Raw genomic sequence first — 25,403 nt, forward strand, 5'->3', positions numbered from 1 at the left:
ATTGTAGTGCCGCAGGCTTTGAACTACAAGTCCCAGAGCAAGCCGCGCCACTTCCCCCACGATCTGGGGCGGGTATGAAGCTCCACGCTGCAGGATGGGAACGATAGTTTATTAAGCTGAATGATGGCAGGCATAACGTTGGCGTGTCTTCATTTTTCGAAACAGCCCAAACGCTCCTCAAAGTAACTACAGATGCAGAAGTAAGCAATAATATCCTTTCCACAAGAAAAAAAAACAGCTTAGCTAAAGGAAGGTACTCCACCGAAACCGGAACTGTCGCTCAAATTTTCCCAGTTGTCTCTATTCCGGCCCACCTCGCGTGGTTAGCGTCTTGTCTTCTCATTGGCCGCTTTAACGCACGACAGCGCCTGCGCAGTGCACCCCTTTGAGGGTCGTGAGTAGTCGCCATTTTGGCCCCCGCGGTAGTTCTGGGAAGTAGATGCTTGACCCTCGCGCCTGCTGGCCTCTCGGTACGGCGTTTTCGGAGACCGTTTCCAGGTTGAAACCGTCAGTCTTGCCGCCGCTTTTTAAAAATTTTTCCGTTTTCTCCAAACTCTCCGATTAGGCGGGAGCGTCGGAGCACTGAGCCGCGCCATCGGAGGTCACACCACCAGGAAGGAGGTGACGGGGGCGGCGCGGGGCGCGGACACTCCCCGCGGAGAGCCCGCCTGCCATGGACTCGGAATACTACAGCGGCGACCAGTCAGGTGGGTGAGGGGCGGGGGACAGGGCCGGGGACCGAGCAGGTCCTCCTCAGACCGTCCCGAGGCGGGCGCATAGGGACGCGCCGGCAGGTGAGCGGCCGTGACCTCCGGCTGGAACCTTGGAGAGCGGGGTTAGAGGGAACGCGGTCTTCCACACCCCCGCAGGCTTCGCTGAATGGGGGAGCCACTTCCCACCGCTAAGCACCCACTGTGGCACTGTGCAGAGTGCTAGGGAAAGTGATGTTTCTTGTTGAGGGTTTTTTTTTTTTCCCTTGGAGTTGAGTTTATGGAGATTCCGAAGCAATGTTTACTAGGGTCTGGGACCTTCCCTAGACTTTTCATCCGAGTTAGGGCTAGTTTAATTTCTTGGACAGTACTGGCCACAGTGACAAAATTCGTCACTCTGGGTTGAGTTGCATAAATATTTTAGAGTTTTTGAATGGTTGCGGTGCCTTTCCTTTACCTTGAGGTCTCTCTTCTCACTGAAGTTTGGGCTTCCTGCTTGTTTATTCAAGTCCATACATTGGGTCCACTCTACTGGGACGGGGCCTAGTTCGGTAATCAGGTTGTCTACTTTACCATTGTGTCCCAGTTCCATTTGAGTGTTGTGTATCAAAGTGCTTAAGTAGTTGGTTAGACCTGAAGGTGTTTCTGCTTATGAGTTCACCTCCATTCCTTGTCATGACAGCAAATAAAATGACTGCAAATGCCTTTCAGTTGTGTGCTGCTGTTTCGCTTAAAGCTTTTTTGTAATACTTTAAAAAGTTTTTCAATTACTTTTTTTTTTTTTTTTGAGACAGGATCTCCGCTCTGCAGTTAAGGCTGGCCTTGGGCTCACGTTGTAGCCCTGTCTGGTCTGGAACTTGGAAACTAGTCTCTCCTGCCTCAGCCTCCCAAGTGCTGGGATTACAGGAGTGAGCCACCACACGGTGGCGTTTTTTTTTTTCCTTCTTTTTTGGTACTGGGGATCGAAGGATCTTGAGCTTGCAAGGCAGTTAGCAGTTATGCCACTCAGCTAAATTTTGAATTTTAATGATTTTATTTTTTGAAACAAGGTCTTTCTGTAGTTTAGGCTGGCCCTGAATACAATATGTAGCCCAGACTAACCATAAATTATGTCAATCCTGCCTCAGTTTACCTAGTGCTGCAATTACATGGGTGTGCCACCACACCTGGCTTTAGTTATTTTCTTTTCTTTTTCTTTTTTTTTTTTTTAGTTATTTTCTAAAACTTACGTTCCTCTAAAGTATTTCTGCTGTCACATATGCCACATTATATTAGTGATTGTTGGTGTTTGCAAGAATATTGTTTTGTTTAAAATATTAGTATCATTACTTATCCTTAGTCAGTGGTAACCTTTGCTTTGATATTCTTGATTCAGTGTGTTTGTTTCACCCGTTGTTTTGGTTTTTAAGCAGATGATGGTGGTGCTACCCCAGTACAGGATGAGCGAGATTCAGGGTCAGATGGTGAGGATGACATAAACGAGCAGCATTCCGGATCCGACACTGGAAGTGTGGAACGGCACTCAGAGGTACTGGCTTAGCAGCATCTTTGGGAAAGCTCTTCTCTTCCATCTCTAGGAAGCCTCTTTTATTTAGGAGCTGTAGAGTCCCTACCACACAGTTTAGGTTTTAATCCTTGAGTAAAGGAGATAAAAATAGTAAACAGGATGGTCTGGTTACTGAAGTCACAGGTAAATAAGTTCTGATTGGATAGAATTTCAAGTCCTAGGCAATTTTGTTTTTTTTTTTTTTTTTTTGGTACCAGGGTTTGAACTCATGACCTCACACTTGCCAGGCAGGTGCTTATGCCATTGAGCTAAACCCCCAGCCCACACTAGGGGTTTTTTTTTTAACTATGCAACCAATTTTGAAAATAAGCCAAGCCTCTCAAAAAAAGAAAAAAGAAAATTAGCCAACCCTCTCATATTTGACCAAGTTTCCCCATTCCAAATAATGTCTTGTTGGGACAGTGAGCATTTGCAGTATGAAGAAAAGTTGAAATAGAAAGTTACCTCTCAAACTTTATATCCAGAGTTAGCCTTCTTATTGGAACTGTTACAGTGTAAAAGCAATTTTTAAAATTGCTTTTTAAAAAATAATACTGTGTAGATCGTACACATTTTAATGTATTTGATGTAATGCGTATTTCTATAACTACTTAATTTGCTTCCCTGGTTATACAGCCTTTCGTACATAGTGCCAATATAATAAAATTCAAACATTTTTCAGTAAGTCAGCGTAAGTTTTAGGACGCAAACTGAAACAAGAATGATAAAAGGTGGACAGATTTTTTAAGAACATTGTGTGCATCGTATTTTGCTGAATTACACATGCACAGAAGAAAGTCCAGTTTTATGTAGTAGATGGAATTCTCTCATGTCATTTTTATATTTATACATTTGTATTAGTAAGTATTTATATATTCATCCTGTACTTATTGAGCACTTACTGTACATGGTGCTCTTTTGGTACCTTGCATACACTGATGACTAAAAGTCAAAATCTTTCTCTTGGATTTATTTCCAGTGGGAGGAGAAAGACATTAAGACTATATATATATATTTATTTATTTTTTTTTTTTTTGTCTTTTTCATTTTTATCGGTACCAAGGATCGAACTCACTACCACCTGCTTGCAAGGCAGGTGCTTATGCCGCTGAGCTCTATCCCCAGCCCCTAATATATATATTCTTAAAAGTTGTATAGTTTGTTAGAAGGTGACAAATGCTATGGATAAAGAAGAAAATTGATGGCTGAGATGTGTCTGTCTCAGCTGTAGAACTACCTGTCTGGCATGTGTGAGACCATGGTTTCAGTCCCCAGCACTACCAGTGAAAAGAAAAGAATAAAGGTTGTGAGGTTCCAGGGTAAAGGGGTGGTTTCATTGTTGAACAGGGAAGTCTTCATAGGCCTATTAAGAATGTGGTATTAGAGCCAAGGCAGGAAGGGGAAGCAGAGAATAGCCACGGGGAAAGTGTCTGTGGGAAAAGACATTCCAGTCAAGGTCCCCAAGTGGGAGTGTGCTTGAAGTCTTCACGGGCACTTTCGTCACTGTGGCCAAATGCCTGAGAAAAACAACTTAAAGGAGAAAAGGTTTTTGTCTCACAGTTCCAGAAGTTTCGGTCCATGGCAGTGCCAGCTCCATTTCTTTTAGGCCTGTGCAGAAACATCATAGTGGAGAAAAGCCACTCACCGTATGGCAACCAAGGAGAGAGAGCAAAGAGTCAGAAGAGAAGGCACCAGGGGCCAAGTAGAGTCCCCGTGGACTCTACTCCTACAGGTAGCCCCATGGGTTTCTGTCAGCTCTCAGTTACATCATTCAATTGCGATCTCATCAAGAGATTAACCTACTGATGAGCTGGAACCTTCCTGAGCTTTCGAAAACCTCATCCATGAACGAGAATCTTTGAGGGGATATTTTAGACCTAGACCACAGCAAGTACCAAGCAGCCAGCATGACTAGAGTGGAGTCGTAAGGGACTAAAAGGATCAGAGAGCGAAACACAGGTACAGGAATGGCTCATCCTGAGGCCATTTTGGTGTCACCATTTTTTTATAGATGCTTAGATATGTGGGCTTTTTTTTTTTTTTTGGTACCAGGAATCAAACTCAGGACCTTGTGCTTGTAGGCAAGTGCTTATGCTTTTGAGCTACACCCCTGGCCCAATTCTAATATATTAATAATAATTATTATTTGATGATGTTAACATTACTATGATACATTTGGTGTGTAATACTTTGTTTCCAGATTGGAAGCATTGTTAGATTGATCAGTATTAGTTCATGGTTTCTTATCTCAGTTATACATAAATGTTAAGCAACTCCTTTTTGTAATAATAATGGATTCTAAATAAATGTTTACATTGAAAACTTAAACATAAGGAAGAAAGTTAAAATCAGCTTACTATTATCACAGAGATGACTGTTAGCCTTTTGATGTTATGTCTACATTTTAATTTTCCCCATGCAAATAAAGTACATATTTTAAATTACTTGAGACTTTACTATGTGTATTTTGTGTCTAGACTTAAGATTATGCCTAAAGTATTTCTCCATGGCAATAAAGAATCTCAGTGAGTATAATTTTAGTGCCTGCATGATACAGTTGCAATATCACGCTTCTCCTTGAATACAGGGGACTTGGTTCTAGAACTCTGTTACCTGTCCAGGAGTTACCAAATCAGGGTACTCTGGCCCCTGTGAGGACCGATCTGTAGTTCACTGGTAGAGTGCACACTTAAATGGGCTAGTGCCTCAGCACCACAAACTGAAATAACTAAAGTGGCATCACATCTGTGTATGACCTAAGGCATTCTCCTGTGTAATTTTAGTTCTCTAAATTGCATGTACCTATACTACAATGAAAATGCTACGTGAATAGTTGTAACACTTGTTTAGGGAAAAATGACAAGAAAATGGTCTGTTCTAGGCTCTGCTATGCAGTAAGGTAAGATATTGTTTCTTCAGATATTTTCAATCTGAGATGTATGCTTGGTTGTTTAGAGTGTCAGTTCTCTTTTTCTTTTGTGATTAAACTCCTTGCTTCCTCCCTGTGGTTAAACTCACTGTTGCTCCTTCATTGTGCTGCTGTTTACAGTAACACCTGAGCTACAAGTATGCTGCATGTTAGTCCCATCAAATTGTGGCTTCTTTGAAGAAGGGTGTATGAGAACAGTTTGGTAGATATTCTAACCCCCGGATGGCTCCTTCTAGTGTCTTAGTCCCTGGTTCTTTCCTGTCAACTAGGTGGCCTGTAGTTGTGTCTGTAATTACAATCTCATCCCAAATGCATTGCTTCAGGGCTCCTCCAATCTGGTTGCTAGTGAAGTCATATTCTTTGAGGAGAGATTAAGAGCCTTCTGATTGTGATTTCTTTTCTCCAGGCAAAATCTCTCAGCCCAGGCTCAAGATAATAGCAGGTCTCTCCTTCAGTGACATCTTAACTCTAGAAGTTGCTGAGTGGAAGTGGGAATGAGGGGGTGGGTACAGATCTCTTGGTCTAGTCTCACAAGCCGCAGCAAGGGGGTGGCCTGAGAGCACTTGTGAGTCACCTGTTCTCAGTAGAGCCCCCTTTCATTAAGAGATGGGCCAAAAATGGGAGCACCTACCTCTCTGATCCACTGCCCAGGATTTAGGCATCTGAGGGCAAGTGGATTTCAGGCTCAGAATAGGAGGAGGGGAGCTCTGTATTTTGACTGCAGTCAAAAGGGTGTATCTTGCTGAGCTAATTATGGGGGGAGGCAGTTATCTTGGTGCACATACCAGAAACTAGCTCTCACCTATCTTGTCAAAACTTTATAGATGTTTCTTCATTTTCTCTTTGCTCTTAGGACCATTTCCAGAGGCATAAGTGATCACTCTTACACAATGTCTCACTGTTCCACTGGGGCGCAGATCTATAGAACTTGACACGCTGTGATGCTGGAAGTTCTCCTTTGGCTTTGCATTTCTTTCTTGCTTCTTGGCCAAACCTTTTGATATTCACCTTCCCAAATCTGCTAGGGACTGGCATCCTTTTGTTTGTCTGTTACCACAGTCTTTACCATGCTTTGCGAGTTCTCCCAGCTCTGGGTTTCCATCTGTGCATGCATGTCAGCTCTCTGGGTCCTGTCCTTGGTCCACAGAGGGTCATGCTGCCTCCTGATCAAGAAATTCTTCCAGGCCAGCTGTGGGTGTTTGAACATCCCAGTATTACAGGACATGTTGCATTTTGGATTCCTGGACATAAAATGGAATGCTAGTGACACATCTGCCCCTGTCATTGGCAGTGAGCCCTTTGCATTGTTTACCACCACTTGGGTGAGGAGCCAGGGCTACCCTTCTGGTAAGGACACTCATATGTACGATAGTAAGTATAAGAAAGAAACAGTAAGTATTCAACAAAATAGAAAACAAGTGATTAAAATGCAAATAAGCATAGCAGTGCAGTTTTGTTGTTTTTTTGGTCCTGGGAATCAAACTTAGGACCTCATACTTGCCAGGTAGATGCTGTGCTGCTGAGCTGAATCCCTGGCAATGCAGTTTTGAAATTGTTTTCAAAGAACATTTGAAAACAAGGGTGATTTCATCATATTCCTTAACAGATGGCGGCTATTATATTGTGTCTACAAGGGAGGATGTAGCTTTGTGGGAGGACAGTTTAACATACTGAAGGCCCTGGGTTTGATCCTCAGTGTACTCCACAAAAAGAATCATGACTCTAGATACTACTTTAATTTCTTTCTCTTTTTTGTGTTTAACTGTGATGCTTTAATCCTTCAGTTTCTTAAATTCTCATAAAAGTTAATAACAAGATGTAAATAATGGTGATTTTTAGGTGATAGGATTAATATTTCTGTATTTCTGTAGTATACATTAATCATTTAAATTAAGGAGAAAATTCGTAGAATGACTCTTTCACCATTTTATATGATAATCCATTTTTATCAGCCTGCATTAAATGATTCAAAATTACCTTAAAAATTTAAAGTTTAGGAAAAAAAAGTTTCTTTTGCTCGTTACGTTTCTTTTTGTTTTGTTTTGTTTTCTCAGTATTGGGAACTGAATCTAGGCCTTACATGCCTATGCGCCTCACCCTCACCCCACCATGCCTGTCTTTTCTTTCGTATTTTTTTTCTTTTTTAAAATAAAGTTTAGTGAAAAGCAGCTGTACTTCTGCTTCATGGTTGCAAAAAAACATCATTTATAAGAATATTAAATTATGAAATAGTCATAAATCTCACTGCAGAATTTACAAGACTTATATACAGAAAACTAGAAAGCATTACACAGAAATTGAAGGTATCAAGGAGCATTTCCACTTTTCTTTTCACGTCAGAGTCTGTGCTGGGCCTTGCAGAGCCCTCACCACAGCCACCTAGAACCATAGTGTGCAGGTAGGCACCACCATACCCAGCTTTGTCTGTATTTTTAATTTGTTTTCAGCAATATATTCCCTAACTAAAAACTTAACAGGTATCATTGTGTTTTCTTAATAGATTGATTATATGATACTTTAGTTTCTTAAATTGGGAGAAAAATACTGAAGTTTAGACTTGAGTTTTTCTCTGAAGATTATATTCCCATCTGCTGCACTATCACTATCGTAGCAGACAATATTTATTTTTCTGCATCTAACTTTGTCATATGGTTTTCAGTCAGGGTATTAAATCTTTTAGGTTGAAATAAATTTCCCTAAATTTTGGCGCTTTTTTTTGGTCTTTTTTTTAGATAGGGTCTCGCGCTATGCAGTTCCGGGGCTGGCCTTGAGCTCATTTTGTAGCACAGGCTGATCTCAAACTTGCAACGATCCTCCTGCCTCAGCCTTCCGAGTGCTGGGATTACAGGCATGAGCTACCATGCCTGGCTAAATTTTGGTATTTGTGCTTAGTTAGCATAATATTATCAGATCTTTCAAAAAAGTTTTTAAATGTTTACTGTTTTTTAAGCGTAGCAATACAAAACTTAGGGCTCCTTACCGTTCAGTGTGAGGAGTGCATCCTATGGGGTGTGTGTCAGAGCAATATAAGACTTCCTGGCCATTTCTGTCCTTGCATACCATAATCTTTCTTTCTGGTTCATATTCTCTCTTTCTCTCTCTCCTCTCTCTCTCTCTCTCTCTCTCTCTTGCTATTTTAAAGAGACTAGAACCTGGCAAAATAAAACAGAATAAAGCAAATTAAAACAAACCTGTGTAAGTGACACAGGATTTCAAAACAATAGGAACAATGGTTACTATAATGCCTCTTGTTATCTTCAAAATAGCTACAGATACCTTTAGACATAGTAAAAGTCAAATGAAACAGAACACAGTAGAACCAGTAAAAACAAAACAATGCAATAAAGGACTTCAAAAGAAGACAATAGTAAATTCAAAATGGCTACTATAATATGTCTTTAAAATAGCTGCCCATGCCATTAAATTCTCATAAAATTCTCATTTGATATAAGCAAACAAAAGAAAAGAGAATAAAACCTAGCCCAACAAAACAATGAAAATGATACAGGACTTCAAAACAAAATAAGAGGGAATTAACAATGTCTACCACCTTCAGAAGGAGATCACTGGTAGATGCCACACTGTATACTGTGATCTTCTGAATAGATGATCAGACCACTGGTCCTAGACCTGCAGAGTCAAGTGAAACACCAAACACCACGAGCATCAAATTGCATTTCACCTCAGGAGTTATTGTTGCAGCCTGTGTTTCTCTGTATCAGCTGGTTGCTGGGGAGTGGGGGTGGTTGGCCCTTGTTTTCCAGCCCCAGGGGCCAGAAGGGATGGTGGTGGCTCGCACATGGCACTGGTTCCCAGGGAGGGCTTGCTTCTTACTGACTTCTTGTTCTCTTCCTCTGCAGTCTGCGAATGGTACTGACTCACGGGAAAAGGCTAGGGTCTGGTTGTCCCCTGGCAGTGGCAGCTGTGCATGGCACTGCTTTGCAGGAAGGGCTTGCTTCTTGTTGACTTCTTGTTCTCTTCCCCCCAAATCCCTTTTTAGTTCTCTTGATTCCATTTGCACTTGCTTGGTATTAGGAATCCCACATTTTTTGTTAAGCGTTGCTTATTCCTTTTTTCATTTCAGTAAAGTCATGGTTTCTGACCTCAAAGGGCAGTGTATGTTGAAGATAAATGTGTGCCCAGGCAGTCTCCAGAAGTAGAAGTGGGTGAAGGAAGAATGACTAAGTGGTTCAGCTTTCGCAGTGCATGCACCTGAGCTGAATCTTGAAGAGTGAATGTTCTGTAGTTAATACTGTTTGTTAGCAACTGTCTTACAAGCATTTACTTTTCAGGACATCCCTCACCTATAAATACTAGTTCTAACTCCATAACGTTGAGAACATGGGGATCTGAGGAAATAAGAACATTTCCATCCATCACATGATAGAAAGTGGCAGGGCTTGAGTTCAGACCGCAGGCCTTTCTGACCCTAAAGTTGATGTTTTTAGCTGAAGGATTCCGTTGCACCTAGAGAGAAAGATGGAAGAGGCTTCAGGAGAGGAGCATTTTTCCAGGGTTAAAATTACAAAAAGGACAAGGTAAAGTCAGAACATCTAGGCAAGTGAACATTTGTAAGTGCATGAGTGAACCTGACTGAAGTCAATACTTGCAGGTGAATGGAAAAGGCTTTTTTTAAATGTAGTCAACCAGGTAATCACTTGTCAGAATGAAAATTTTTGACTTATTCCCCAGATCTAATGAAATTGGTATCTGGAGGAAAGAAGCTTTTACTGAAGCTCCCCACGAGATTGCTGTGCGTGCTAAAGTGTGGGGACTTCGGATGTGTCTTAATATTGGTGAACCGGGGAAATGAATTCGAAGTAGGCAAGAATTGACTTCTATAAAAAGTCTTAAGCGTGTATTAGGTAGACTCTTGCCAGTACTGATCAGGATTGTATCATATGTGTGCTTGTAAAAGGAAGCTTCTGTGAAGCAGCTGCCCAGGAACCATTGTGATCAACAGCATTGAGGTATTACTTCGTTATTGGTTTTCTCAGGTTTTGTCTTCCTTTTTTAAACATGTCTTTGTGTTGCTACCAAAGCCAGTTATATCCCCAGCTCCTTAGGTTCTTCTCTTGCCAGTAAAGCTGGTTTGCATTAACAAATTCTAATAGATTTCAGTTAGGATCTTCTCAACATAGGATCCAGTGAAACATGTTTTCAAACTTCTGTAATTATTTCTTCATGGAATCCACTTTGTAACTTACTGTTTGCTTGCTTGGTGTTTTACTGATGTATAATGGTAAGGTAATATACAGTTTCTGTTGTTTTGAGTTTGAGGCTTCTGATGGGTGAAAACAAGTATGTTGTTATTTGGCAGCTTTTAGATTTCATGACGTACTACTTTGAAATATACAAATTAATGTTTGCTTTGCCACAGTTTTATTGTTTGGTTTTCAGTTTAAGAATGTCAGTTATTTTTCTGTATGGATTGTGACCTTGTTCCACAAAGGAATTGTATGCTGAAGATTTTTCAAGCATCTTCAAAAGCAAGATTTTTCCTCATGATGGGTAAACAATAGTTCTTTATAACTTCAATGTGAAATATTACTAACGGGGAATTATGAGGCATTGTAGACATTTCCAGAGCTTTCCAGGATCATCCTCAGTGTGCTGAATCTTTCTGACAGTGGTAACCAAAGTGTTTCTTGCATTATTTAAAAATAATATATATTATATATATACATATATACACATACACACACACATATAAATTGTTACATTTTTTTTGGTACCAGGAATCTTAGTCCGGCACTTGCCAGGCAGGTGCCATGCCACTGAGCTATATCGCTAGCCCTCAGTTGTACTTTCTATAATGTAATATGTTGTACTTACGTCTGACTTCTAAAAACTGATATTCCAAATTTACAATTTAATTGGCAAAAATAGCCTGAAATTTTTAAACATTATGATAACTTTGAATGAACTGTATAATTTCTAATAGACTTTTCCCAAATTCTGCATCATTGGCTATTGATCCTCTAGCTTGAGTCTATTGATTAGTACTTTCTTGCCACAGTGATTTCTCCCCATCATGTTACATATTATGGGTTCCCAGACTCTGTGAAATGCCTTTGAAGTTGGTGGTAATCTGTAAGTTTTGCAATTGTTTTCATATATAATGTCCTTGCACTTTTCTTTTTTTTGCAATGCATAGATTATGTGTCAGGAAACCCAGGATAGAGGGTTGTAGATAGTTCTGGAATCCTTGTCCAGTGATGGGATCTTTGTCCTTTGAGACTGGCTTCTACTCTAGCTCTAACCTATTGGATCACACCTGATAACTGCCTTGGCCAACTAGATCATCTCCTAGAAATTAAAAGTTAGATTGTAGACACTGAAATAGCATAATTAGAGCTGAGTCATGTTATTGATGATATTCTAGTGAAAAGATCCTGGAGTTCTAAGTTCTCTGAGTTACCTAAGTTCTTTCTGGACCTAACCAGAGATGGTTACTGTTTGCAGCTAAAATAAACTGACTCACACATAAACAAGTTGTGTGGTGCACGTGTCATGAAAAGCTTTCCAAAGTCCAATTTGTACTTTCCATTTTGTTTTCTTCTGGTTCTTGTACCTTCCACCCTAGTTAACTATGTAGTCATCACAAACTAAGTGGAGAAATACCTGCTATCCTCATAAACTTTAGACATTTGTTTTCTATGGGTTTTCAAAATGTTATATAGGGCTGGGGATATATCTCAGCAGCACAGCCCAGCACCTGCCTGGCAAGCATGAGGTCTTGAGTTCTATCCTCAGTACCCCCCCCAAAAGCCATATGTATACTTTTGTAATAATATGTACAGTGTCTTATGATGTGTTTGGCCTTATGATGTGTTTGGTTTCTCATTATACAATAGCTTCTCAGGATCAGACACTGAGAAACATCCTCAGCCTTGATTGCTAGTCCCTTGCACACTGTAGATATTAAACAAATGCTTACTGAATTACTCAATTTATGTGATTCCTACTTCTTTATTATTCATTCAGTAAATATTTTCAATATATGTGACTGGAGGATATCCCAATGTATGTGCTAGAGATACTTCAGGGAAGAAAATAAATCCAGTATTACCTGTATTCATAGAGCTTACTATTTTTATTCTTTTAAGTTAGGAAGTATGGCTAAAGTAAACTTTAAGGAGTAAATGGATTATTGTACTATACTGGCAAGATTCTGTGTTTCTCCTCCTTTGCTTAGTGTCACATTTAATAGGGAAATACTACCTTCACTGGAATAGTAGGTGTGTGGCAGTGAATCTAGTACCATGCTGAGTACCCAGTGAGAACTCAAGAAAAATGCTCTTGGGAATTTTGAAATGTTTATTATTTTTGGTGAGTTCATATTTCAATTAATTTATATAGCAGCAGTTAATGTTTCTTTGGCATGCCATGTTGTGGTAATAAAATATTAAAAACTTAAACTTTTTGTTTCGTAGGCTTGCTTCTACTGTCTTTAAAGTTGTAAACAGCATCCTTAATCTGTAAATGCACCTAGGGAAGTTGAAAAATCAGTTTGTGAAACACTGAATTCTCTCACCACTTAACTTTTCATAAATAGCATGGTGGTGAACATACATGTTATTAAACACTAATTCTTGAAAATTGATCTGTGGAGGGGCTGGGGATTTAGCTCAGCAGTTTAAGTGCCTGCCTGGCAAGCAAGAGGTCACGAGTTCAACCCCCAGAACCGAAAAAAAAAAAAAAAAAAAAAAGAAATTGATCTATGGAAAGTTCATATAATTCCAAGAAATATTTGGCTCCTTAGATTTTCAACATTAGAACATTCAAACACAACATTCAAATGCTTTCCTTTTAAATCAGAATATTTATTATTGAAATTAGAGACTCTAGCAATTTTCTAAATCCTAAAGTGCTTGTTACTAGTATTTTGGTATGTATCTTTTCTGTATTCTTGAATAGTTTGTGTATGTTGTTTGTGCCCTGGAGCATGTTTTCAAAGTAATTGTTTCAGGTTACACTATGGACTGGTTAGTTTAATCATGTTCTCTCTAAAACTTAGCTTTTGTTCCAAAAGTGCAAGATGTGTAACTGTGACTACATAGATCCTGTTTCTTAGATAAGAAGTAACACTGTGAAGAATAAATAAATACAAGAGAACACAAAATACTGTGAGCACTTAGTAAGTACTTAGAACATGATAACTCCTTTCCTCATTTAGATTCTCATGGGGAAATGTGTTATTGACCCTTTAAATACAGTTAAGTTTATTAGTCGTTTTCCCCTAAAACCCAAGAATGTATGTGAAAGAACTTTGTTACATGTTTACTTGTGTTAATCTGAAAAATAGGTTTTGGGAAACTAGAATTAGATGAGGAGGTTAGGGTCTCTTTCCAGTTTTTTTTTTTTTTTCTTTTAATCTAGGTCTTCAGAATTAACCTCATGCTTTACAGATCTGTTTTAGTTATCTTCCCCCTTTGGAGGTCCACACTATGGTACCATTTCACAGATTGGCCTCTAAGGTAGGATGTTTCTGTGTAGGTGTAGGATAAGTGCATATATCCTTACATTTAAAGCATTGTTGAAAATTTTAAAAATTTGATTATCAAATTTGTTTTGCACAGTGCCAAGGTTTTCTTTTCTTTTCTTTTCTTTGCAGAATGAACATAGTGATCCAGAGGATGGGCTCACCAAAAGACACCATGCAACGGACTCGGAGAATGATGAGCCTTCCAACCTTAATGCGAGTGACTCTGAGAGTGAGGAGCTTCACAGGCCCAAGGACAGTGATTCGGAGTCTGAGGAGCGGGCTGAGCCTCCTGCAAGCGATTCTGAAAATGAGGACACCAATCAGCATGGGAGTGACTCCGAGAGTGAGGAGACCCAGAAGTTACCTGGGAGCGACTCTGAAAATGAGGAGCTGTTGAATGGGCATGCCAGCGACTCTGAGAACGAGGAGGTTCAGAAGCACACTGCCAGTGATTCTGAGACAGAGGAGCTCCACAAGAGTGCTGCCAGTGACTCTGAGCCTGAGGATGCCCTGAAACCTCAAGGGACTGATTCCGAGAGTGAGGAGCCCCCACAGCCCCCGGCTAGCGACTCAGAAAACGAGGGTCCTCCAAAACCACAAACAAGTGACTCGGAAAGCGAGGAGCTTCCTAAACCTCGGGTCAGTGACTCAGAGAGTGAGGAGCCCCCAAGGCACCAGGCTAGTGACTCAGAAAATGAGGAGCTCCCCAAACCCCAGATCAGTGACTCGGAGAGTGAGGAACCCCCCAGGCACCGGGCTAGTGACTCGGAAAACGAAGAGCTGGTCAAGCCCCGAATTAGTGACTCTGAGAGTGAGGACCCCCCAAGGCATCAGGCCAGTGATTCAGAAAATGAGGAGCTCCCCAAACCCCAAATTAGTGACTCAGAAAGTGAGGAACCCCCAAGGCAGCAGGTCAGTGATTCGGACAATGAGGAGCTCCCCAAACCCCGAGTCAGTGACTCTGAGAATGAGGAGCCTCACAAGGGACCGGCTAGTGACTCTGAAGCTGAGGATACTGCCACTCTCAAACAGAAGCCACAGTCAGACGACGACAGTGATGGGGAAAATAAGGGAGGGGACCCAGAAGTTCAGAATGACTCCTTCCATTCAGATAGCCATTTGGCCAAAAAGCAGTTTCATAGTTCTGACAGCGAGGATGAAGCACCCAAAAGGCAGAAAATGGACAGTGACGAAGATGAAGAAAAGGAAGGCGAGGAAGCAAGAGTATCAAAGCGGAAAGCTGCTGTGCTTTCCGACAGTGAAGATGAAGAAAGAACCTGTAAGGAGTTCTGTTGGGTAGCTTTCCTTATTGCCTCTGCTTTTGACTGAAAAGCTGCCATCCTTTTCTGTTATGTTAGATCCATATCATTCAGCTTGATATTCTTTAATCCTGCTTCTCATAGGCTGAGCTTAATATAAACAACCTTTGGCTTATTCTGGCAGCATTGGTTAACTTTTGATTATGCAAAGTAATAAGCCAGACCTAGAGTTAGTGGGTGAGTAAAACTTAGGTTGTCTTCACCAAGAAAAGATAATGTTTCAAAGAAACAGGTTCACGTGAAAACTCCTGACTACCAAGAGTTGGCTTTGGGTCACTGTAGTGGCTGGCTCAGTAGGTCCCCACCAAATAGTAAATGAGCCTCCATGGCTATTTCTGTCTGCTTGGTCAACAATGGAAAACCCAAATTTAGGGAGGTTTAGGGGAGACTAATTAGACTGCATGCTGGAGAATATTCTAGTCTTGACTACCTGGGAACCCATTTTCACAGGTAGTAATTTTACTTGATTACTTTTTTGTGAAACTTAACCTCTTTGGAAAAGACATTCCCTAACAACATTTACAGTAGTAGAAGGCTAAAAGACTATCACACATACTGCTGGTTTAGCAAGAAAGATGAGAATGTCAAACTGACAAGCAATAATTAAGAAACATGTGAATATTCCTAGAAAAGAATAGGCAGTCCTTTTTCCCCAGTCCCTTTTGGTTTTTTGAGTTGGAGTCTCACCATGCAGTTCAGCCTGGCATTGAACTGACCACCACCCAGGCTGGTCTCAAACTGTGGCAATCCTGCTGCCTTGCTGTGATAATTGGGTAGTATGAGAAGGATGTCAGTTGCTCACCTTAATTACCAGCTTTATATTGATTTCTTCATCTTTTGGCCACTTTTTTCCTAAGCAAAATAACAATTTGTAAGATGACTCAAAATGTGAGATGTTTGGGGAGTTTTATTTTTGTTTTTGTAGTAGTGAGGGCCGGATACACGGTCTTTGGTTACCAGTAAGTGCTGTACCACTGAGTTACACTCTCTGCTAGTTCTTTCCTCTTTTATTTATTGATTTTCACTTTTGTTTTTAACCATGTTAGGAGGCCCTTTGTTTTGTGTGTCTTCAGTGTCACACGCTGACATCTAAGGGTACCCACTGTGTTTAGTGGTAGACTGATCATGGCAAAACAAGATTAATGATGATTTTCTTCTCCAAAAGCAGCAAAGAAGAATCGTATTGTCTCTGATGCTGATGACTCTAGTGATGTTGGGTCAGAGAAATCAAGCAAAAAAGAGAAGACTGTAGCCTCTGACAGTGAAGAAGAAGCAGGGAAAGAGTTGTCTGATAAGAAAAATGAAGAGAAGGATCTATTTGGGAGTGATAGTGAGTCGGGCAATGAAGAAGAGTAAGTGACAGTATAATGTGACTTTTCTAGTTATCAGGTAGTATAGAGTATCTTGTAAAGTTTTTAAGCTTGTTTTTTAAAAATTTTTTATTTATTGTTTTACCAGTATCAGGGATCGAACCCTCACTTATCCCGCTGAGTTAAATCCCCAGCCCCAAGTTTTTAAACTTGTATTTACTGTGGTGAGATACTGCCTAATTTCATGACTTTGAAAATTAAGGATTTTGATTCCTGAGTTGCCTGTACACCTACTATATAATACATGGATGGATTCCCCCCCAAAAGTGTGGTTAAGGAAGGAAAGAGCACAATAACGTGATTCTATTTATGTGACGTTTTTAAAACAGGCAAATGTAGTCTGTGATGATGGAAATCAGAGCACTGGTTACTTCCAGGATATTGATGTTGGGGGACTGATTAGAAGGATGTAGAGGGAGCTTTCTGTGAGATGGGCTTGTCTTGCATCTTGAGAGAGGTGCTGGTTACATGAATATACATTCTTAAAGCTCATTGAATTTAAGATATGCACATTTTACTATGCATAAATTATACCTTATTTTTAAAAATATCTATGCAAATGGGAAGAGAGTAATTCTTTTATGATTTGTTTCTCTTCTAGAAATCTTATTGCAGATATATTTGGAGAATCTGGTGATGAAGAAGAAGAAGAATTTACAGTAAGTATGAAAATATTTTGTTAAAACATTTAAAGCTTTTTCTGTTTTATGGTATTGGTTCACTATTACAATAAGTAGTAATGAATAACATATATTCAGGAGAAGAAAATCAAAAAGAAATATAAAGACATGAAAGGAAAGTAACAATTGAGCTAAAACATTAGATGCAAGAATGCATTAAGAGACAAAGGCACTATGTTAGAGAGTAACAGAATTTGTGGAACTTCTTTTGCCAATGTCAGTGCAAGTATTTTACATTAAATGGACAACTAGAAAAACAAATCTGCTTGTATCAGAAGCACTAAGTAGCAAAGAATTAGTCAGGCAACAGCTAGAAATCTAAAAAAGGTGAAATTCTTTTTTGTGAAGCTGCTTATAGTTTTGACAGCCTTAGGCCTTTGGAACAAAATTTAAAGTTCAAGGCGTGAGGAGGTTAGATGACACACGCGCTAGCTTGAGACTCCGAAGAGCAACACCAGAGCAATACCCGGAGTAAGAGTGAACTTTGCTCATGTTTTAGGCCAACTTGAGTCATCCAGAAGTCTAACAAAACTTAGCTCAGAATCAGATTATGGTTAAAGTTTTTGGTATGTATAATATAGTATTCAGTGAAAGATAGAAAGGGAACAGTAATAACTGAAGAAAATAAAAATATACTCAGTGGCTCCTAGTACAGGAGTTGTGCTAAAGGTGAGAAAAAAGAATTCATCAGAGCAAAGCATCTTTGAAAGGACTAGACACATCTGGGAAAAAATTAAGTAAAAGTTTCAGAACTACAAAATATAGTAGTTAAAATTAAAAATTTATCAGCTGAGTTGAACAAAAGACATACTTGAAAAGCGAATTGGTGACCTGTAAGTATTGTAAACCCAAATATCGATTTCAGTCATCCAAGTATTGTAATCCTTTTTCTAGTTTTCCTCACAATCCAAAAAGTTATATTTATAACCCCATTGAGACATTATTGGAATCCTAGCAAGTTAATTTGAATCTACTACCACCAATCCAACCTATGTGAGAGTAAAGACATCAAGACATATTCCAAGTTAAGGGCAGCCAAGGGTCCTAAGTCCAATTCTCATGAGGACATGCGGAAAAAGGCCTTGATCCTAGGCCTCTCCCAGCATTTATTATCTTGTGAAGACAGTGCGCTGGCTCAGGGATGAGTGATGGTGAGGATTACAGAGTAATTTGAGCTGGCTGGCCAGGTACAAGAATGGCTTCTCTGTAATTTGCAGAGCTAAAGTTATGAAGGAGTTAAGAAGGATCAGTTTACTTAACCCAATTAACGTAGCAGTGGAATTATTTTGGGGCGCTATTGCTTTGCTTTCTGATATGCAAACTCTTGTGCCCTGGGGAGTCCATAGCCTCTTATCTTGAGGCTGGTACCCAGTTGACTTTCGTGGTGCTATTTGCTCTAACATCTTGCTGTGCTCAATCCTGTATTGTGGAGAACACTATGGGAGGAAACAGGACTGTCCGATGGCTATAGGCGTTGCACTTTAGCACCTCAGCACTTTGGCTAGCCTTGTTTGCAATGCTCAAAGCCAAATGAAGAGAAAAGGAAATACCCTAGCCAGCCTTTTACATATCAGTATAAGGAAATGAATCTCTAGGTAATCAAAGTCAGCAATTGTTTTGGATTCAAAGGGAGTCACTGTAGTTGTCTCCCACTGTAAGATAAGCTATAAGGAAATATCTAGAATTAAGAATTGAGATACATTATGGAAAATGTAAAAGAAGGTTAAAGACATAAATGGTTCATGAGAAAGTTTAACAACCAATTGGAGTACCAGTGGAGAAGGAAAAACACATAATAGCATAAGCAGTATTTATAGAAATAATACATAAAACCATGTATTATGGCACTCCTACAAATTACATGCAGGATAAGTGCAGTAAAAAGTCTATCCATAAACATATGAACTAGGGCAAAGAAAATAGTCTTAAAAGCAACAATTGGAAAAAATAATTACATTAAGGAAAGTAACAGCCAGTTGATTGGGATGGTGGAAGCCTGTAATCCCAGCTCTTGAAAGGTTGAGGCAGGAGGATCCCACTTTGCATCCCACCTGGGCAACTTATGCAAAGCCCTGTTCTCAAATAAAAAGGGCTGGGGATGTAGTATGTGCAGTGGTAGAGCGTCCCTGTCTTCAGGCCCAGTACAGTGAATAATTGAATGAATGCAAGCAGCAACTAGCAGCAATAGCCAACTTTTTAGCAGAAACAGTAGAATCCAGTAGCTATGAAGTTAAAAATTTGTTAGTTCCAGCAGAAGTGCTTCTGAAGAATTAAGTGGGAAATAAGGAAGGGATGAATGAACAATGTAGCAGCTAATGGCAGTACCTAAAGAAATTGGCAGGAAAAATATAATCTCAGGTAGAAGGTAGAAGATGACCAAAAGTATGTGACTGAGTCACAGTATTGGCTATAAAAAGCAAAAATTTATGTCTGATGTAGTTTAAATTATAGAATGAAATTGTGACAGCAGTAACAAAACTTGGAAATATATGTATGAAATTGCAGAGTTTCCAGATCTTTGCATACCAGTAGAAATACACACTAGCAGACAAGTTAAGATGCATACTTCAACAAATTTAGATGCCTTGTCATCTAAGCAGCCACTAGCTACTAAAAAATCTAATGGAATATGTAACTTCCAAACAGCCATAGAAAAAATAATGGATAATAAAAGCTCATCAGTCTGAAAGGATATAGGAAAAGAGGAAAGAAATGTAGAATAGAAAACAGTTATAAAGTAACCACATAGTAAAAGCACAGATTTAAGCTTTGATAATATCAGATGAATAAAATGTAATTATATTAAACGTTCTAATTAAAGGACAAGAATTATCAAAATAGGATTTTTAAAACCAGTTAGATTTCAAGAGATGCGTCTCACATGAAGAAAGTTGAAAATCAAAGATTAAGATACTCTATCAACACTTAGCAAAATAAATAAATAAATACAGCTACATTGAAAAGTAGACTTAAGGCAGAAAACATTACTTGAGATTAAAGAGGATCACTGTTTATTGATTTGAAAATTCTCTACACTTGATAATACGACTTTAAATACATACAGAACTGCAAAGAGAAATAGGCAAAGCCATGAACAGAGAGTAATGTGGCTAGCAGAACTAACAGTCCAAAAAGCCACAGAAAATCTTTCTGTATGTAGCTGGATATGGACCCTTCGACAAAAAAGTTAAAAGATCTCCGATTTGTTTGCCTACTCCATCCTTTTTTTGGTACCAGGGATAAACCCAGAATGTTGTATCTGTTAGGCAAGTACTCTCACTGAGCTATATTCCTAACCCACCTTTTTCTTTCCCTCCCTCCCCGCTCCTCCCTGTCTCTGTCTGTCTGTCTCTCTTTTTTCATTTTGAAACTATGCTGTTCAGGCTGGCCTTGAGCTAACTTTGTGGCCCAGGCTGGTCTCAAACTCCCAACAATCCTTCTGCCTCAGCCTCTTAAGTGCTGGAATCCAGGCATGTGCCACTGTGCCTGGCTTTTTTTTGTTTTTTTGAAACAGGATTTCACTATGTAGCTCAGGCTAGCCTTTAATTCCCTACATAATCCAGACTGGCCTAGAATTTGTAGTTTGTGGACCTTGTGCTTACCAGGCAGGTACTGTGCCACTGAGTTGTGTCACCAGCCCCTCTTTCTTTATGAAACCTTCTAATGAACAGAATATTGGCCTATTCCCAAGGTTGTGAAGATGTTCTAATAGATTTTCTAGAAAGTTATTTTTACTCAGAAGGCTGAGGCATAGGATCTTTCTGAGTTCAAGGCCAGCCTGAAATGCAATAGTGAAACCCTGCTCAAAAAGAAAAAAAAAGTTTTACCTTTCATATCTGTTCAGTTCACCTAAAATTGGTTTTTGTCTGTGGTTGATTTTTTGGGGTTTTGTTTTATTTTGTCTTTTGGTGCCCGGAATCAAATTGAGGACCTTGCAATGGCCAGGTAGCTGTTTGTGCTACTGAGCTATATCCCTGGTCCTTGTGATTTGAAGTAGAAGTTAAAATTACCACATAAACCCAGTTTGGAATACCTGATTGAAATACCACAATTTATTGCAATGATCATTCTTTCTTACTACTCAGTGGTTCCATCTCTGTCATAAATATTTTCCAAGCCTGTTTCTGTACCATCTTAATTAATTGTTCATGCTTCTGAGCTTGTTACTCAGCATTGCTTTGGCTTTGGTTCTTTGCGTTTCCATATACACTTTAAACTAAGTTTTTCCCCAAAGTAGGAAGTATAGATAATATTTAAAACAATTCTTGGGTTAAAAAAGAAATTTGTTTACTAAGGCAAGTATGCAAATAGATTTAGAATTTAATTCAGGATAGTAGAAAAACAACAAAGCTAAGGAAAGATAGAATTTGTTTTATTTGTTTTATTTTTTTTTTTTTTGTCTTTTTCCTTTTTATTGGTACCGGGGATCGAACTCATGACTGCCTGCTTGCAAGGCAGGCACTTATGCCACTGAGCTAAATCTCCAGCCCCTAAGATAGAATTTATTTAATAAATATTTGAAAGACTATATGACATGGCATTGCTGCTGCCCTCTTGTAGGTCACTTTCAGTTAAGCACCATATAATAAGAGTAAGATGTATTTATCTAGTTTGCAGAGTTAACATCAACTTGCTAGAGTTTTAGTTCGCTGAGAAAAATGTGCTAAGGTAAACCTTCGAGAAGACCTCTTGAAGTATGAGAACTATAAGAAGCCATACAAAACAGATTTGCTGTTTCATTTACATAAAAATGGAAAATAGAATTCATAGAGAAAGAATTCCAAATAGCCTCTTACACATGAAAAAGACCCAGCTTAGTCATAGTAAAAGAATGAAAGTAAAACCATACTGAAGTGCCTTTTGGTTTTTGGTCTGGAGATTGAGGGATGTCAGTGTTTTATACCCTGCTGTAGTGATAAGAAGCAAGGAAACATACATTCACATTTTGATGGTGGGATGGAAAATTGGCATAAGATCTGTGGAAGACAATCTGCAAGAATTTCAGATGCACATAACTGTCAGTAGGCAAACGTGTTAAGCAAGTTATTGTCACAGCTTTATCTGGTGAAATAACCCAAAGCCTTGAAAACAATGAGGATACTTCATGAAAACGTGGATTGGTGTCCACATTCTCTTGTGAATTTTCGGAAATGCAGAGCAATGTCTTGTACCCTCTGTAAATGATACGCTGCTATTCATAGAGTAAAAGAAATAGTGTGTGTGTGTGTTTATGTGTGTGGGTGTAGAAGTACTTGTATAAATAGACCTTCTAGAAGGAATAAATCTGGTAACGTGTGGCAAGGGAGGGAGTTTTTACTACATCCTTTTTGTTATGTATTAATTTTTGTTCTTTGCAAATATATTACAAAAAAATGAGATTAGTTTACTGAGGAAAAGTCTGAAAGGGGCTGTAATACTGGACTAACTCTGCCTTTAGGGTTTTAATCAGGAAGATTTGGAAGAAGAAAAAGGTGAACCCCAAGTGAAAGAAGCAGAAGATTCTGATTCCGATGATAACATCAAGAGAGGCAAACAGTAAGTTCTTAAATTTGTTTGGTTTTTAAGGAATTTGTTTAAAGGAAGCTAAATAAATGAAGGTAGAGACTATTAAACTTCTTGTTTTCATTTTGATTTCTAAGTTTAGGATAAAATTTCTTCAGTTTTTCTCTCTCAGCCTTCTTTGTGCTGAGAAGACATGCTGTTGTCAGTGAATTATTTACTGTTATTTGCCTTCGCTCAGCTGTCCTAACTTGTGGTGTTACGTAATACCAAGACTCTTTAATGTATGGCTCACCAAGCAACTCCTCTGAAAAAAAAAAAAAAACTTTAAAAATATATTTGTTAAGGGGTTTAGCCTAGCGGTGTGTGTGCCTGCCTGCAAGCATGAGGTTGTGAGTTCAATCCCCAGTACCCACACACACACACACACACACAAAAAAAAAAAATATATATATATATATATATACACATATACACACATACACACACACACATATATATATATATATATATATTCATTAGAGAAAGCTGATCTGAAAGGCAAGGAAACAATTTCCTAAAACTAAACAGAATGGGTGATTGTATTTCACTCATATATTCTAGGATTAACCTGAGTCAGTGTGGCAGTACAGTACTTTGAAGTGTAAGAACATCAGCGTCCTCTTTCATGTATGACTAATGAAAGCTATAAAAGTCTAAAGTTCCTAATAAACCTATGGATTTTTTTCTTTCTATCTTAGGCCCGTTGTTTTGAGTTATGCTCTTACCATGAAAAGACAGTTTATTTTTTCTACTTAAGGAGTGTAAGATAAAAACATACAAATATGTTAGGACCTATTCCAAAAAAAGGCAGTGCATTGTTCAATCCCCAGAAACTACCCCCCTCCACAAAAGGCATTGCATCTAAAGCTGAAAGAGAACTTGGAATGTTTCTTCTCAAAGCTGATAGATATAAGTGTGAAGTAGTTTATCAAAGTTTAAGGCTGTTAGTGATTAATGTATAACACTTGAGGTAGAATAGGAGGTGGACCTAGGTCTACAGGTAGCTGTTTTAATAGCAAGTGATGAGTACTTGCACTTCTAAAAAAACAGCACCTCATTGAGTCAGAATTAGGCAGTTTGGTGTTCTTGTGATAAGTCTGTGATAAAAGAATTTGGATGTCACTTTATTTTATATTACTGCTTAGTATGGACTTCTTGTCGGATTTTGAGATGATGTTGCAGCGAAAAAAAAGCATGAGTGGCAAGCGCAGACGTAATCGAGACGGTGGTACCTTTATTAGTGACGCTGACGATGTTGTTAGCGCCATGATTGTCAAGATGAATGAAGCTGCTGAGGTAAGAACGGTCACTTCCAGGCTCGCCTTTCTTTTCTCCCTCTGTGGTTGTTGGGTGGCTTTTTTTAAAAAAAAAGTTTAGTCCATACTTAAACTACATGAAAAATGTTTTGCTTTTTGTGATAAAACATTTATTGCTCTAAATACTTTTTGGAAAATGGAATTAATTTTACTGCATCATTTTACTGACTAGAGCAGCATATTTATAGTCAAATTTATAAATGTAGTTATTTATAAAAATAACCAAATTCTTACAAATAATACTTCACTGCTACAGCACTGGCTTATTAGTGGAGGCTGCAATTAAATTTTCTTAACAACAGATTTAACACAATTAGCCAGGATCTAAGATTTACAAAGAAATTCAGGACAGTGTGAAAATTCAAAAAGTTCGTATTTCCTCTATGTGTTACATTTAACCATAAACCCAGCAAAGCAGCCATTAACAAAACTCACAGCAGTCACTTTCTTGAAACAGTCATTTTCTTTTACAACGGTTTAGGTAGAAGGTTAAGTGAGTTAGATCAGTTTCCTAAACAAACTGATTCCTTCACATCTCTGCCCTATCCCATCATTCCCACCACGATTTCCTTTCCTCTCCTCTCCTCTCCTCCTCTCCCCTGTCTCTTTCTGCTCTCTTCCTTTCCCTTCCCCTCCCTCCCCTCTCATTTTTTCAAAGCTTTAACAGAGAAAACAGGTTAAAATAGTAGCAGAAACATTAACGAAATAAATGCTAATTTGTTTGTTGAACTATAGTGTCTCAGTAGTGTTAGACTCCTTCATAGCCAGTGTAAACTTTATCTCACGGAAAATCCTGTGAAACCAAAGGGAATGCTTTAGGTCTAAAAAGATTCTGTCTAGAATCTGTCCTATGAGCAATTTCAAAGAGGAATTTCAAAGGAGTCCCTTATTAAGAGTTCAGTATTATAACTTTTTTCTTTCTCTTCAGAGAAATCTACAGTAGTATAACTATCTTAACTTTTTTATATACATACACACATATATATATACACATTTACTTACGTTGTTTCTTTCAATTTCTCACACTAGTGAGACAATACGATATTTACATGTATGATTTATTTCACTTATGAGTGTGGTTTCAAGTTGCATCTGTTTACCTATAAAAGCCTCCAGTTTATCCTTTTTTATGACTTCATATGACTTTATGACTCCATTGTGTAAAAATGTTTTTTTATCCATTTCTCAGTTGATGGGCATTTAAGTTTTTTCTAAGATCTAACTATTACAAATTGTGCTGCTATAAACATGGGTGCACATACATTGCTGTGGTATGATATTTTTAATTCTTCTGAGAAGATACTCAGAAGGAGAATGGCTAGGTCGAATGGGACCACTAGTCCTAGTTTTTTGAGGAATCTCCACACTGATTTCCTCAGTGGTTACACCAGTGTACACACCCATGAACAGTAGAGAAGGGTCCTTTCTTCCTACGGCCCCTCCAGTATTTGTTATTGCTTGATTTCTTAATAACAGTCATTCTTTTGGGGGTGAGGTGGAATCT

The 25,403-nt window shown here is 38.9% G+C and overlaps 1 protein-coding gene across 4 annotated transcripts in view; it reads left to right on the forward strand.

The window, feature by feature from the left end:
- The first annotated feature begins 332 nt into the window (after positions 1-332).
- The window catches only part of Iws1 (interacts with SUPT6H, CTD assembly factor 1), a 42,374-nt gene continuing 17,303 nt past the window's right edge, over positions 333-25,403 (forward strand). For 3 of the 4 annotated variants that reach the window (XR_010050753.1, XM_013142534.3, XM_013142536.3), the window contains exons 1-8: positions 333-470; positions 566-707; positions 2,123-2,238; positions 13,803-14,952; positions 16,158-16,344; positions 16,964-17,021; positions 22,480-22,577; positions 23,729-23,879. Coding sequence is in view for 3 of the 4 variants with exons in the window: in XM_013142534.3 (XP_012997988.1) it covers positions 674-707; positions 2,123-2,238; positions 13,803-14,952; positions 16,158-16,344; positions 16,964-17,021; positions 22,480-22,577; positions 23,729-23,879 (1,794 nt within the window). In the remaining variant the exon portion in view is untranslated. The remainder of the gene's footprint in view (positions 471-565; positions 708-2,122; positions 2,239-13,802; positions 14,953-16,157; positions 16,345-16,963; positions 17,022-22,479; positions 22,578-23,728; positions 23,880-25,403) is intronic. The other variant, XM_013142535.3, reaches the window with a different exon arrangement.

Source organism: Cavia porcellus, unplaced genomic scaffold (assembly GCF_034190915.1).
Source record: "Cavia porcellus strain 051 isolate PalLab524CR breed Dunkin Hartley unplaced genomic scaffold, mCavPor4.1 scaffold_12, whole genome shotgun sequence".
NCBI classification, from domain to species: Eukaryota; Metazoa; Chordata; class Mammalia; order Rodentia; family Caviidae; genus Cavia; species Cavia porcellus.